General features: G+C 54.6%; 1 protein-coding gene across 3 annotated transcripts in view; it reads right to left on the reverse strand.

The window, feature by feature from the left end:
* Positions 1 to 744: 744 nt before the first annotated feature.
* The window catches only part of PAX7 (paired box 7), a 93,084-nt gene continuing 78,171 nt past the window's right edge, over positions 745 to 15,657 (reverse strand). For all 3 annotated transcript variants that reach the window (XM_081144885.1, XM_081144886.1, XM_081144884.1), the window contains exons 8-9: positions 11,137 to 11,383; positions 745 to 4,419 (exon numbers count right to left, since the gene is read on the reverse strand). In XM_081144885.1, the coding sequence (XP_081001011.1) occupies positions 4,304 to 4,419; positions 11,137 to 11,383 (363 nt within the window). In that variant the 3' untranslated portion in view covers positions 745 to 4,303. The remainder of the gene's footprint in view (positions 4,420 to 11,136; positions 11,384 to 15,657) is intronic.

Here is a 15,657-nt window from a genome sequence, read left to right on the forward strand (position 1 = left end):
AGCTAAGAGTGGAACCTGACTAGTTCTTGACTCTCCCCCATAACTTCCTGACATACTGAATGACGATTGCCTGGTTGGGGGGGGGGGGAGTGGGGCAACAGACATGGGGTGGAACGTGGTTGAGAGCCCTGGTTCTGAACGAGCTGCCTGGACTTCATGGGGGGCTGGAACAGAGCTCATCACATTGCGGGGACTCCATCTGGAGGAGGATGCTGGGGCAGCCCTCCCATTGGCCTCAGACCCTGGGTCTCAGACTCAACCTCTTTGGTCCAGCCCTGGACAGCTTGGCTGGGCTGGATGGACCAGGTCGATAGAAACACGTTACCAATCCTTCACGCACATTTTTTCCCCAATAACGCCACCAAATGTGTGTCCATGGAGATGGCCACAGAGGGTTCTAAGCTCAGCAGCAGAAAAATTTGTCCTAGTGAAGAGAACTGAGTTTTTACCAGAGAGACGCTTCGCAACAGCATCCATCGATCAAATACTGATTAGGTATCCACTGTGTATCTAGGGCTGCTCGGCACCGGGGGACCCGGTGGGGTGTGAGGGAAAGGCAGTTCCTGGCCGGACCCCCTCAATTAGGTCAAAGCCCCCCCCCCCAACCCCACCCCTGCCCTTTTAGGGCAGCCGCCGAATGGCGATCGAGTGAGTACACGGAGCCTTGCAAATGCTTTTAATTTCTTTTAATGTATAACAGTTACGCCTGAGTTACAGAGGAAGCGCTTACAAGCAGGTAGTTAAAGCAAATGCCAGTTTCTCTTTCTAGTCTACTACTCCGTATAGCTGAATAAATTATGGTGCGATTATATTTAAGCACACACCCTCGCGTCCACACGCACACCCCGCTCACACGCCCATGCACACACGCTCACTTCCACGGGGAGGCCGGCTGCGGGCCGAGCACAAGCAGCCGCTTGCAGGTACTGGGAAGGAGGAATGATCCAGAGTGTATGTAGGTAGTTCCCGGGTAGGGGATGGGCCACGGCAGAGGCGACAGAGAAAGCATTCAACGCACGGATGTCTCTGAGCACTTGGCGACGGCGGCTGGAGAGCCCCATCTGGCCTTGGTTTGGTGCCTCTGCAGGAGGGGAGAAGACCAGTCGACCTCCAAAAGCATCCAATAGTGAAGGGCACACTCGGGAGCTTGAGGAGAGCGTCAGTCTGAGAGAGGTCCCAGGGAATGTCTTTTCTGGGCAATCCCGGAGCGTCGCCAAGTTCCAGAATCCGAAGCTCAGGACGTTTCGCCAGCTCCATGGACTCGGGAGGCGCAGTCAAAGTCTGGGACGGGGCCTGCTCTCAAGCCACAGTCAGACTGGACTTGAGACCTTGTCGGTTTTCTCCTGGGCAAACCTCTCTCATTCCTCCCTCCTCTCGCATCCCCCCCTCTTCTCCTTCCTAGTCCTCTGGCAAAAAACGGCAAAGGTAAACAAAGTAAAACACGAGTATAAAAGCATAGCCTGGTTCTTACACATCACTTCTTTTTTTTTTTTCATAGCAAGAGAGAAATACCAAATGAAAAAAGCAAAGCCATAAAAATGAAAGAACCCAATAGAGTCTGGAATGTATAATTTGAAACACACGATATGCAGATATATCCCTACAGATGGTCCCTGGCACTAGCACGACACGCACTGCGGGGGTTTTCTTTCCTTTTGTAGTATATATATTTATATATATAAAAGTCAACTCCCTATAAACGAACAGCACATCACCACGTTTCCAACTAATGTACAATGAGCTCAGGAGAGGGGCCGCCCGTAAGCAGGACCAACAGCTACGTATGATCAGTTGGAGGGAACATCTTCTTTTGCTACAGACTCTATTTACAGGGATGGGTGGGGATTGCTTCCGGGCGGCCTAGCCACTGGGATTCAGGACTTTCTCAGGCTGTGGTCAACCCTCAGGAGTTTGGGGCCTTGTACCTCTCATCCCACACCATCTCTCTGGTGAAGTTGTGAGACTGAATTTTATAGCCCAAGCTGGCTAAGCGGAGTAATGAATGGTGTTTTAGGGAAAACCTGTCTGGGCCAAGGTCTCTTTGCGATGGGAGTGGGGCACCTAGGGGAAGAAGTCCCGTTTTCTACCAAGACGGTGGCCTGGGAAAACTCCAGAGAAGTTGAACAGGACAAGAAATCATTTGGTTTACTGCCATTTCATCATAAGGGGGCAGAGATCTGGATTGGTCCCAGCACTGGAATGTCACCTCCTGGGGGTGGGGCTGAGCAGTGTTGATGTCACCTGCCTGACATCCCTGCACCTGGGCGACAGGGTAGAGAGACTCAGATGGTTCCTGAGCCAGGCCTTCAGGAGGAAGGGATGACCGTTCACGGAATGTTGATGAAGACTGCAGTTGAAGGAAGAGCTGCTTCCTGGCTGTGACAGCTAGAGAAGCTTGGACTGGGTCACCAAGGGACAACAGTCTTCCTGTTTGTCCAGAGCTTAAAGAACCAAAGGCTTCTACAGTGGATGCTCCAGTTGAAACCTGGCCTGAACTTGATGGGCCACACATGCCTGGTGTCCCCTGCTACCAAAGAGTCTGTTTGTCCCCAACTATTAATAGGTTCCTCTAAACCAGAGGTACGAGCCACCCTGGCCTGGTCCAATAGAGTTGATGTTACTGCGTCTGACAACGAGAAACAGGTGAGCATCTTTCACAGAGGTGAGGCCCATGCGGGAACGTGTCCCAGCTCCCCAGCAGGGAGGAACTCAGCTCAACTCCCGAAGCAGCAGCCCGTCTCTCTAGGAATGTCTTGTTGGCTGGGGGCAAGATGTGGGTTGAGCAAAGAGGTGGCCTCCTGTTCTCAAGTGGGGACAAGCAATTTGGTCCAGTCTTTGTGGATTCAGAGCTGTGCCTCCCATCACTGCTTTTTACCCAGCAGCACTTGGGAAGGGTGATCCGAGTGTAGGTTCCAGTGATGTTGATGGTGAAGATGAATATAATTTTGATAAATAGGTGATGGTGGTGAAAAGTTCCAAGGGAGGCGTAGTCAGGGGCTTAAATAATTCCCCAAAGGTCTCAACTCTAAAGAGAAAGGAGCTTGAGGAAGCCACTGGAGTGGCCAAGGAAGGCATCTCCCTCTTCTCCAGAGCTGGCAGCGTCCCACCCTGCCCAGGGGCGGTGGCTTGAAGACTGGCCACATCTGTCCCTGCACAGCTGTGCTGGAGCAGGAGACAGAGGCCTCTTGGCGGAGTGAATCATCACTGAAAGATGCTACTCCGGGTGGGACAGGGACATGTTCCCTCCCCCCCAAATGCCAAGGGGAATCTGTGGTATTATCTGTGGGGCAGGCAGTCCCTGCGGTCCAAGAACCGTTCTCCAGAGCTCCCAGGGACATCCTCTGCACCCCCAGCAGCTTAAAGGGACTCCCTGGCAGATGGAGGCCCCCCTCCTAGAAGACTGAGCATGCAGGAGATGGGCTCAGGTCTCTGTGGAGGCTTCGTGAGAAATCAGAGATACATAGAGCTGAAGCCTTTGGCAATAAAGGTTTGCAGCCCATAAGCAGAGGGACCCCAGTTACCGATCCCCTTCCAAGCCTGCCCTAAACCTCTTGACTTGGGTCCTCAAGACCTGATCCCTACCCCTCATCTGATCCAGTGAATGCGAAAACTGAGGGTTTTGTGGGCTCCCCAGGCCCCACATGGGTGGGCAAGGTGGGAACTTGGGCTTCATTATAAGAGTGCCTGCTTCTGGATGCCTTACGGGGTCCCTGTATCTTGGGCTGGTCCACTGCTGACGAGCCCCACCCCTCCATGGCCTCACCTCCTGGCTACGTCTCTTCTTGGTTTTCCCAGTCTCCCTGCCAGGGCTAGATGCCCTCTTACACCCAACAGAGGTATGTGGGGAGGGTCCTGAAGTCCTCAGAATTCCTGGGTGGTCCCCCTGGGAAAACCCCAGGGCCAGGTTCCCTCTCTGCTGGAGTCCCATCATCCAGAGGAGGAATGGGTTGTGGTCCTAGCCCTGGGCCAGAGACCCACCTGGAGGGCTGGCTTCGATCTCTGTACCTGAGATGGCAGAGACCTTGACAGGATCTGACTGGGAGAGGACGGTGGGCTGACCAGGAACCCTCATAGGGAGAAAGTAAAGGTGCAGACTCCAGGGTGGGGGGTTCACTGGAGGCCCCCAGCCACAGGTAAATGAGGGACCAGCTGCACACCTCCCGAGGGTTGGCTATGACAAGGGAATGGGCTGCTTTCCTGGCCTCCTGGGACCCTAGGGCAATGAGAGGACTGAGGCTGGGAGGTTCAGGAGTCAGTAAGGGCTGAGCTGGAACTTGGGCTGGGGCAAGTCGCCCCGGGGGCCCTAGTAGGCCTGGCCAGTCTCCACTGGCAGGAGTCCCAGCACAGCCGAGTGCTCCCCGAGCTTCATGCGGCGCTGTGTGGACAGGCTCACGTTTTTGGCCAGGTAATCAACAGCAGCTGGAAAAAAAGAAAAGAAACTCCTAGAAATTCTTTTTTCCTATTTTTCTATCTGTCCTATATCATCCATCAAGCCCTCCACCCACATATACATCCACCCATTCATTTATCCATACATCAGTTTGTCCATCCATCCATCCATCCGTCCACCCATCTCTTCATAAAGCTCTTTCTCTTATCTCCTCTCCAATCATTCAGCAAATACTTAATTAATAAAGTATAAAAAGCCCAGCTCTCTCGCAGGTTCTGTAGGGAGATCCAGGGGATATCCACATTGTTGGGTAAAGAACTGGCCCCTCCTTCTGTACGTGTCCCCTCTATGGAGACACGGAGCCCAGTGAGTCCCATGGAGCCCAGGTCATCATGAAGGCACAGTCCTCTGCCTCCTTTGGACCCTGAGCCCAGCTGATGGCTGAGGCAAAGCGAGCCACTTACTCAAAACTCAGAGCAGCTTTTGCAGGTGAGCTGAGGGGTCCATGCAGAGGTGGGGCCAGGACCCTGATATGCAGAAAGCTGAGACCTCCAGCCTTGTCAATTCTGGTCACCCAGGGGAGAGGGATGAGAGTTTGAGGGCGTGTACTTGTGTGTATGTGTGAGACTAGTGGAAATACGGGTCTCGGTGAAGTAGCAACGGGCACAGACATGCATGTTCACACACGAGCATTACTTGCACAATACAGATGTGGGTGAGTTATTTGTACCTTTGTGAGCACAACAGTGGGAATGCTTCCCACGTACAGGTAACTGTGTACAGGTGAGCTCCCTCTAGGCCAGGTACATGTGTCAGGGTATGTGTGTGTGTGTACAGGTATGACCACTGGGCCTGCATGTGCACGTGCTATCCTGACTCTATTAATTGCACCTGCCCGAGGCTATAGCAGAAATCAGCCCTGACCAAATGATTTGACTGGCATGTGACCACAGCCTCATGAGATGCTGCTTCCTGAGCCGGAATTCACGGCTATGGCCAATCCAGCCCCCTGGGATCTCTCAAATCCAGAGGCGACAGGAAGATGGAAAGAGTGTTGCACTAGGAATCACAAGGCTGAGCCCAACACCTGCTTTGGCACCTCCCACTGAGGGACCCTGTGACACTCTACATGCCTCCCCAAAGTTGAGGGCTTGGAGCCAGGAGGTGATGGGATGGCTGAAGCGCAAGGCCTAACAACTGAGCTACGGGAGGCCATAAAGCCTAGGGGTTCAGCTGACCTAGGTTCCCATCCTGGGCCTGCCGATTCTAAGCGTGTAATTTTGGGCATCCCGTGTCACCTATCCAAGCCTCAGTTTCCTCATCTGTAAAATGGGGATGATAAGAGCAGCTAGGCTGAAGGGTTGTGAGAGCTGAATGGGAAAGTGCACATAAAGTGGTTAGTAGCACTGTGCCTGGCGCGCGGCGCGCTCAATGGACATGGGCTCCTGGGACTGGAAGTCAGTAGTCAGGGGTGACCTTCAACGGGACAAGAGGGAAAGGAACAGCGATGAGGGCAATCTGGAGTCCCAACTACCTCCTGTTCCTGCGGCTTTGGGCAGGTCACTTTGCTCTTCCAGACCTCTTTCCTCGTCTATGACATGGAAAGGACAAGTCCCACCCTCCTCGGGGCTATCATGAGGATAAGATGAGACGATGTGCTTTAAGATGCTGGGCACAGAGGGCTCGGGGCATGGGCCCCTAGGTTCCTAAGGCATGTGCTAATGCCCTGGGCCTTCTGAGTGTCGGACCCTGTGCCCCTCAGCTTCCCAGGCTCTAGGGCCCAAGCTGAGCCACTGGGTTGTCCCCAAGGTCACTCAGCCTTTACGCTCCCGGCTGGTCGGCAGAGGTGGTGGCGGCCAGCCTTGCCCCACCTGGGTCTGCGCCTTACTCTGGGTGGGTGTGGGAGAATCTCCACCTCTGGCCTCCGGGGGACCCCGTAACTCTGGCCACTCCATCTCTGCTGCTCGGAGCCAGTCTTCCCTGGGCTCCGGGGTGCGCCCTATTGGGGGGGAGCTAACATTTGCCGAGAGCGCGCTCGTGTTCTGGGCAGTGGCGTGCGTTATCGCACAGCAACTCTAGGAGGCTGGTGGTGCTGCAACCCCCATTTTACAGATGAAACTGAGGCCCTGCCCTGAGAGGCGGCATAATTTGAAAGATCCCCTGGCTCATAAGCTGTGGAGCCAGGATTCAAACCCAGGCAGTCTGATGCCGGGTCCTAACTACCCCACAACTTCCCCCAGGGCCTTCTACAGAATAACCCCAGGTGTGTGCACAGCACTTCACAGTGTGTGAGGCACACCCCAGATCCTGCACGGGCCCCATTTTCCATTCCAGGAAATGTAAGTGACTTTTCAAGGACACACAGCCAAGTCAGGTGACGTTTCCTGAGTCACCAAAGGCTCTGCTTACCCCTCCATATTCCACATCATGCCAACCTCTGATGCCAGCCTCTCCAGCTCCTCCCGTGGGTGGGGCGGGAAGGTCTGGATTTGAATACAGTGATGAGAACAGCAAAGCGAGACCCCTCACAAACGGACACTTACTACGTGCTAGGTGGACACGATCTCATTGAATTCCTTCAGCCCTATGCTTTAGGCACAGCTCTTCCCATTTTACAAAGGTGGAAACTGAGGCACAGAGAGATTGCTGACAAAGAGTCACCCATAACATGTGGGATGGCAGGGCCTGACTCTGTCCCGTTTGCACCTCTGATCACTCGTTATTCCCTCTTTAGCTTTTCCCAGTTACCAGCCACAGCCCAGCGCACAGTAGGAGCTTCCCCAGGCCCTGTCAAGGGAGCAGGGAAACACCCAGAAGTCAAACTTTACTGACGACCCAGCCAACTTCAAGGGCACCTACAAGGCCGCAGAGCCTGCCTCTCCCCGGGGTCCAGCCAGGGGCCGGCCAGGGCAGGGCTGTGGCATCTCTCATTACGGCCTCTGTCAGCGGCCCTCCCTGTCCCTCTGTCTCTCCGTGTCTCCCCTTCTCTGCCTCGCACCCACGCCTGGGCTCTAAACGTCTCAAATTAGATTAACCGGGAGTTGGCAGGAGCTGTGGCTGTGATGCCAACCCGTAAACAAACCTCAGCCGTCAGCATCTTGTCAGCCCGCGGCCCCAGAGGAGGACCCTTCCAGACACAAATTCTTATTAGACTTGTCAGATCTATTAAAATTCTCTTCACACTTCTGCGTTCTATCAGCCCCATCATTAGTCCGGCCCTGGCCTCTGGGAACACCAGGGCCATATTAATCTGCCGTGTGCCCTGTCCCTGCCCCCCTACCTCGACCCCCTCCAGGGACAGGAGGGAAAGATAGATGGACGGACGGAGGCCAGGGGCAGGAAAGGAAGGTGTGGGGGTGTCCCTGGGAAGGCGCAAGGCCCAGGTTGAGGTGTGCTCTGCCGTTTCAGAGTTTGGCCCATGTGTACACACCATGCACACCTGGAGGCGAGGCTCTCCAGGGGCGGGGCTGAGGTGGGGCTGTGCACACACAGATACACAGTCCTGGGTGACCTCGGGTAAACGACTGCTCTGGATCCCATTTCCTCATTTGACCCGTGGTAATAACCACGTGCACTATACAGGGTGGCCATGAGGGTGAAATGCCGGGCCCCAGTAGATGCTCAATAAATGGTCATGTCTCCTCCCTTCCTTCACAGACATACATCCCTGCATTTATACCTCAAAGACACATATTAGTGAAAACTCGCATAGAAACGAATCTCTGTGTGGGCCTCTGTGTGTGCACAGGAGGGGGTGCAGTCATGACTGTTAATCATGGTGGGTCTAGGTGTTTATCATCATTAGGTGTCTTAGACAAGTTTGTGGTTTGTCCAGAGAGAACTGGATTTGAGGTTAGGAGACCTTTAGTCTGCCACTCACCTGCTGTGTGACCTTGGGAAAGTTTCTAGCCTCTCTGAGCCTTTGTGTCTGTAACCTGAGGACAGATCACATCGGCCTTGGGCAGGATGAGGAATATGCGTTTCACCCAGTGCCTGGTTGGCTGAAACTCATGCACAGGACAGATGTGAGCAGGTGACAGGTTGGGCCTGTGCATACACGGGCAGCTTAAGACACGTGACTTTCGCCTGTGGGCTGTGGGAGCCCAGCCATGGGTTTATTCGGTTGCCCATGAACATGGGACAGGTGGTCAGTGGGAACACAGTGCATCCCTCAGTGGTCCCAGGATGTCAATGTCAAAGGTGAGGGAGATGCTACAGTGGAAAAACTGAGAAGATCGAGTCTAATCCCCGGGACCCCATTTCACAGATGGCAAAACTGAGGCTCAGAGAAGCAGGGAGCCTTGCCTACTCTCATGGTGCAAGACAGGGCAGACTCTCCCTCAGGCCCAACCCCGGAGCCTCTGTGGGGTGGGGGGGTCTTGTGCTAGGGTTCCCTCTGGATGGGGCTGGAGAATGTGACTCAGGAGGAGCTCTGAGCTGCCCCTGGGGCAGCAGGGAGCAGGGGTGAAGTTAGAGGGGAATGGGAGGAGGGGGAGGGGGAGGGGAGGAGGAAATCGCTCCAGCCAGCTTCTAGGAGCAGAGGCGGAACAAACACTTCTTTCTCGCCTCCTGGGCCCTTTCCCTTTTGATCCCCCCTCCCTTGCCACCCCGTGCTGACTCTGGGGTTAATTTTATTTCCGAGTTGGGCAGGCACCCCTGGAGTCGGGCATGGGGCTCTGGGTGTGACTAACGCCTGCCCCAGGCCGGGGCTCTAAACTCTTTATCAAGAGCATGTGTGTCCCTCTCTGTTCCCCGGCACAGGGGCTGGGGCAGGGGGTCGCCCTTGGCTCCTCTGGAAACACACTGGTGCACATTTGTGCACCCTGCTCTCAAACATACATGCATACACATTATATACACGCACACACGCACTCCCCATGCACGCACACTCACACAGACACAGTGATATACAAGGCAATACCGTGTGTACAAGCCTGGATGCAAAACTACACACAGGAGCACACAGCCACACCTATGCAGACACTCAACTACACAGGCACCCATATTTACACTGCACACTTCATCTTCATGTTCCATAAATACTCCCAAATACACACTCAAACAATGTACACACATGTTACACATATTTGCACACACATCTATGCACACGTATTTATTATACATGTCCACATAATAACATATGCACACATGTCAAACACACAGGCATGGCCACATGTACACATCTGAATGCACATTTAAACACACATGTGTGTGTTATAGCCACATATGCTTACATGCCCGTGTGCGCATGTGCACTCACATAAAAACACATATGCATACCACGTACGCACAGTATGCTCACTTAAACTCATATGTAGGTGAACAGTCATATGCACATGCATCCACATGTGCCACTCACATTCACACGTGTACACATACCTACGCACAGGGTGTGTGCATTAACATCTGTATACTGGAATACTCACAAATACAGACACACACGAATTATAACACATCCAAAACACGTATTCACGCTCATGCATGTACAGGTGTGCACATATATCACATCCAAACATGCACATACAGGAGGGGGCCGGGCACAGCTGGGAGGTGGAGCCGGCGCAGCTGGCCTGCATTTAGCTGCAGAAGACAAGGCCTAGGCCGAGGAGTGGGTTGGTGCGGGGGTCAGGGTGCGGGGGTCAGGAAGCAGGGGTCAGCGAGGCTGGGCCCGGGCTGCGGCAGGGGTGGGGTGGGAGGACATCCTTGGGCTGGGAGGTCTCGCCCTCCCGCCACACGCCCTTCTGATTAGTTTGACACCAGCAGGTGAGCCTCTGCCGGGAGGTGGGGCGGGGGGCAGCCGGTGACCTCGGCTCCCTGTGCCCTCTTGGCCTGCCCTGCTGCCGCCGTGTCCAGCAGCTGGAGGCTGCGGCTGGGCCTGCCCTGTGCAGCTTTTGGTCTGAGGATCTGCCTTCCCCATCTCAGACAAAGTGCCAAGGGGATGGCACCTGGGCTGGGCACGAGAGACCAGCTCAAAGTTTGGGGAAACCAAGGCTTAGGACGGGGGGAGAGGAGAGGGCTCAGAGTACAGCTGACTCCCATGGCCAGGGGGCAGAAAGGGGCAGGTCTCCATCCACACTGTCCCACGTGTACGGCGGTGGAGCCCCTGAAATGTGGCGAGTGCAACCGAGGAACCAAGTTTTACATTTTGATCTAATTTTACCTAATTTTAATTTAAAAACTGAAATTCGATTTAGTTCAGTGGTTGGGAAACTTTTCAGTGTAGCTGGAACAACTTGGATGTGTAAACCTCCAACTTCCTCAGTTGTAAATGTCATGAAATTGCAGTACAGGTCTAGCATTCCCAACGAACACTTCGCGTCTGAATGAAAATGAGCTGGATTTCAGAGGTGTAGTATTAAGAACAGAATGTAAAATAGCTCATTAATAATTTTATATAAATTACTTGTCCAAATTATTATCTTTGGGATAGAATCATTAAATAAACTACGTCAGTGAAAATAATTTTGCCGTTACTTCTCACATTTCACAATGCGGCTGCACGGAAACTTTAAATGACATCTGTGGATCGTATTATACTGTTTCTATGCGACAGCTTTTCTCGAAGGCAGCAGGAGCGCGAGTGCCGGGGCCCCGCTCAGTATCATCTTAGAGCGGCTGTTCCTCCTTTCTGCACCTCAATTTCCTCATCTGTGAAATGGGCACCCCCACCCCAACACCACCTCACAGCTCTCTTCAGATAAGCAGGGGGCAGGGTGGAGGGGGGATGCCGGGCAAAGGGCACTCACTCTGGCCGTACTGGCCGTACTGGTAGCCAGCCACGGGGTCCACGCTGTAGCCGGTGGTGCTGTAGGTGGGTGGGCAGTAGGACTGGGAGGTGGGCAGGCTATCCCCCGGCTTGATGGAGTCCGCCCGCTGGCTGCAGCTGGCCGAGATGGAGGGGGCCGAGTCCAGGCCGCCGTGCAGCGGGGAGATGGAGAAGTCAGCCTGCGGCTGCGGTGCCACCGCACTGGGGTTGCTCAGGATGCTCATCACCTGTGGGGAGAGACCACCCGGGTGGGCTAAGTGGCAGGGTGGGGGCTTGAAGGACCCCACAGATGCAAGTGTGTGCGGGGATGCTGATGCCAGGCCGGCCCCGGCCAGGCCTTTGCCGGAGTTTCTCCCTTGAGGTCCCTGCAGCATCGAGGTCTTCAGCTGACCTGTTTGCCTGCCCCTGCGGGGAAGATGGTTAGTGGTTCCTCCTGGTTAGGTCCTGACCCACGGAGGCTTCCTCCACCCAGAGATCCAGGAGTGAGGCGGAGCCTGTCCACCTCTCTAGCCCCAGGCCTGACTAAATAAATGAATGCGTAAGTGCACGAATGAATGAATGAGCAAACTCTCTCTCTCCTATCAGACAGGGAGCTCCCCCAAGACAGGGAACTGTGCCTCCCCCATCAGACTGGGATGCTCCCATCTTCCAACACAAAGGTTAGAGCAGGACTGGATCTGTCCGGCTTCGCCCCTCATCCCGGGCTAGTCCTACCATGCTCTTGACTTTGGCCAAGACCTGGTGACCTCCTGGTAATGTACAGCACCAATGCCCAAGGCCAGTGCTGTCCAGGGGTCCGGCTCGGCAAACAGAACTCAGCGTCAGTGCTGGTGACTTGGACTGACAGTGAGGCTTGTCTCTATAATCTCCTCTTTAAGAACCTAGTGTTGGTTCATTGGTGTGCTCACTTATTCATTCAACAAACATGCATTGAAGGTCATGGACCTCAGCAGGGGGGGTGTTTGGGTCTGGGGGAGGGGTCACCTAGCAACAGATGATGAAGGTGTGGAGTAATGAGGGTTGTTACGGAGGCAGCCCAGAGGAGGGCACCCAGCCAGCCAGGTGGTCCAGGAAAGACGCTGGAGGCGGTGACAGCCAGTGTCCAGCCATCCAGGAAGGAGCAGGGAGAGGTGGTATGGGCCGCAGGATTCCTGCAGTGAGAGCGCAGGGCACCCTAGTCGGTCCAGGGGAGAGGGGAGAGGGGCAGACCTTTGTAGATCTGACCTGAAGGGCCCAGGACCCTGGTCACCTCCGGGGAATGCCACCCCTATGGGAAGGAGGCCACAGTGCCGGGCGGGGCCAGGCTTGCTGACAGTCTGCCCGACACCAAGGTAAAGAGTCATGCTGACACCACACGGGGCACGTGCTGTGTTCTGATTTCCCCACCCACCTGCCGGGAGAGGGTGGGCTGCAGGCACCTGAGCAATGACCCGGTGGCTGATGACACTTTCTGAAAATGTTTCCCTTCTCACTTTTGACTTGTCCCTGCCATAGACACCGGGACATGGCCAGGACCGACATCCTCAGGCCAGAGACGGCACAGAGCTCCTCCACTTCCTAGCTGTGCAGCCTAGGGTGTCCCTTCCCTTCTGTGACCACCTCATCCCGAGGAAAAGTGCTGATGACAGACCTGGCTCAGAGAGTGGCTGGGGGCTGAGATGCGCTCGGCACGGGGAGGCTTTGCACCCAGCCTGGCACAGGGCAAGTGCTCAGGCCCAGCGGCCCGGCTCCTCCAACCCTCTTCTTCCTGCCTCCTGCCTTCGCCGGCCCTCCTCTTAGCCACGAACTCATGTGACTCTCCCGATCCAGAGCCCTACAGAGATGTGTGGGGCAGAGCTATGGCCCTCATTTCTCAGATGGCAAAACCAAGGCCCACCAAGGCTGGAGCTTCTCCAGATCTCATAGACTGTCCAGCTCACTCGCCTGATAACGCCAAGCCTGACTCTCAAGGATGAGTTTTAGGCATGTGACCCCTTTAGAGGTTCCTACTCCGGGGACTAGCCCATAGTCTGTTTCCTGAGCAGCTACTGGTGGGGGTTGGGGTCCCTCACCCCTGACTCTCCCCTCAATGCTCCCAACACACTTTCCTCACCCCAGGGGCACCTACCTTCTGTTCTTTACCTTTCCCACTCCTTCCCAGAGCCAAAGTCAAGGGCATGGGTCTGCTGGGGCTGGTCTTTGTCTCCACCGCCACTGGTGGGGTTTAGGTGGGACTTACTGGTGTGTCACCCACTGAGATGGGAAAGACACAGGGCATGGGACTGTGAAAAGGGAAGTCTGGGCGGGAGATGTCTGGGCGGAGAGAGGATAAGGGTGTTCTGGGGACGGGTTAGGTACTGTGCACAGAGCCAGTACTCATCCTGCAAGACTGAGACCTTCAGGGAACCGCCGCAAGGCTAACCATATCACGCGTATCATTCTAGAATCATCGGTGGCTTCTCACTACCTCCCAGGCAAACAGGGCAAAGGTTTCTTGTGATCTGACTGCTACCTGCCTGTCCCAACTCCTCCCCACCACTTCCTACCTTGCACTTTAAATCCCAGCTACACCAAACGCTGGGGTTTCCTAAAGACGTCCTTTGTTCATTCATTTATTCATTCAACAAACATGTGCTGCCACATGCCAGGCTGGAGATAGGGCAAGACTATGAACCCTTTGAGGACAGGATGGAGCTGTATTTCACCCATCTTTGCCATCCCACCGCCTTCATTGTGTCTGCTACATACTTTGAGCTCAGAAAAACCCTGTTGAATTCATGCACATTCACTTAACACATATTTATTGAGTACCTACTATGTGCCATCCACTGAGATGTAGCAGTGAGCATTAGCAACTCCATGCTCTCCTAGAGCTATCAGTTTAGTAAAGGAGGCTGACAACAAGCAACAAATATATAATTCCCAATACTGATAAACTGCTATGGAGGAAAAATAAGGGGAGGGAGGGTATGTGGAACAGTCAGGCAAGACTTCCCCCAAAAAGGTAATACCAAGACCAAAAAGAACCAGCCATGAGAAGATGTAACAGATAGCTTTCCAGGCAAAGGAATCAGCAAGTGCAAAGGCCCTGAGGTGGACACATGCCCAGCAGGTTTAAAGAAGAGCAAGAAGGTCCATGTAGAGAGTGAAAACCCTGAGCACTGTGAGGCCTCCCAGAATCCTTTGTCAGAGGGACTTGTGTGGTGCCTAGTGGCTCAGGAGGCCTTGGACCCTGGGCCATTAACAGACAGCTCCGAATAAGCTCAGGCCCAGGGAGTTCTTACTGTAACGGGATTTGTTCAATGGGATTTGCCCTGGAACATCAAATCGAATTCACATCTGGGGTAGGTGTGAATGGAGGAGGTACGTCATCTGCTTACTCTCTCCCAGAGTCCCCGGAGGCCTGTGGATCAAAGGGCTTCCATTTCACCAAACCCCAGTCTCCGGTCGTGCCAGCTTCCAAGCAAATGGAACAGGACCCAGCTGAAAGAGGTGGGAGGTGGGAGCAGTGACTCCTCAAGGAAACAGACCATTATTACCCCCATTCTGCAGATGGGGAAGGAAAAGGTGCACCTGAGATAACACAACCAGCACGTGGCAGAGCTGGGATTTGAACCTGGGTCTCCCTTACCTCTAGTGTATTCCTTCCCCACAACAGGCAGTACTGGAGAGAACAGAGAGGCCCTTGGCAGCCCCACTGCACAGAGCCCTGCAGGCCTAGGTGGCCCTCCCGGCCTCTGGTCGGCCCATGGGCTTCCCGGAGTCCCTTTCTGCCCATGGAGTTCCCGGAGTCCCTCTTGCCCATGGAGTTCCTGGAGTCCCTCTTGCCCAGGGACTTCCTGGAGTCCCTTTTTGCCCGCAGCAGCACAGAGCGTTAGGGGCCTAGGCGAGGTCTGGAGCCTGCAAACTTTTGAACTTGAGGAAGTCCTGGTCTGATGCGGTAATCCACCCCCCTCAAGAATGTTAAGGCCTCTCCCTGGTGGGTTTTACTTTTTCCCGGTGACCTTGCTTTCACTAATGTATTACTTCTTGGTACGTTACCGTTACTAACTCAAAATCAATACCGACCTCCACATCTGTAAGGTTTTATCTGAAGGCAAATCTCCCGGCTGTCTGTCAGGCTGAGTGACAGCCATCCCTTCCTCTCCCCCCCACCCGCCACGGCCCCCACCCACCCCCAGCCCCTTCCTTTCCCTCTGCTCTAAATCAGTCCCAGCCTCTACCAGACTAAATCAATAAGGAGTCGGCTTCACCCCCCCTTCCGCCGCTGGCTTGCAGGTTTTGGGGGGTGGGAGCCGAAGAGCCCCGTGCCAGCCCCCCTTCCACATCCTCTGCTCACCGCCCCCTCCCCCGGGACTTGCCGGCGCTCCCCTACTTTAAAAGAAGGGGATGGGAGAAATGTAATTAATTCCCTCCGTTCCTGAGCTGGCCCGGAGGGCCTGGGACCGAGGAGGCTGAGCTGTGAGATCTGCACCCTCTGTGATAACCGAAAGTGGCTTTGGGAGTGAGGCTGCAATTAGAA

Source organism: Miniopterus schreibersii, assembly GCF_964146895.1.
Source record: "Miniopterus schreibersii genome assembly, chromosome: 8".
In the NCBI taxonomy this organism is placed as follows: Eukaryota; Metazoa; Chordata; class Mammalia; order Chiroptera; family Miniopteridae; genus Miniopterus; species Miniopterus schreibersii.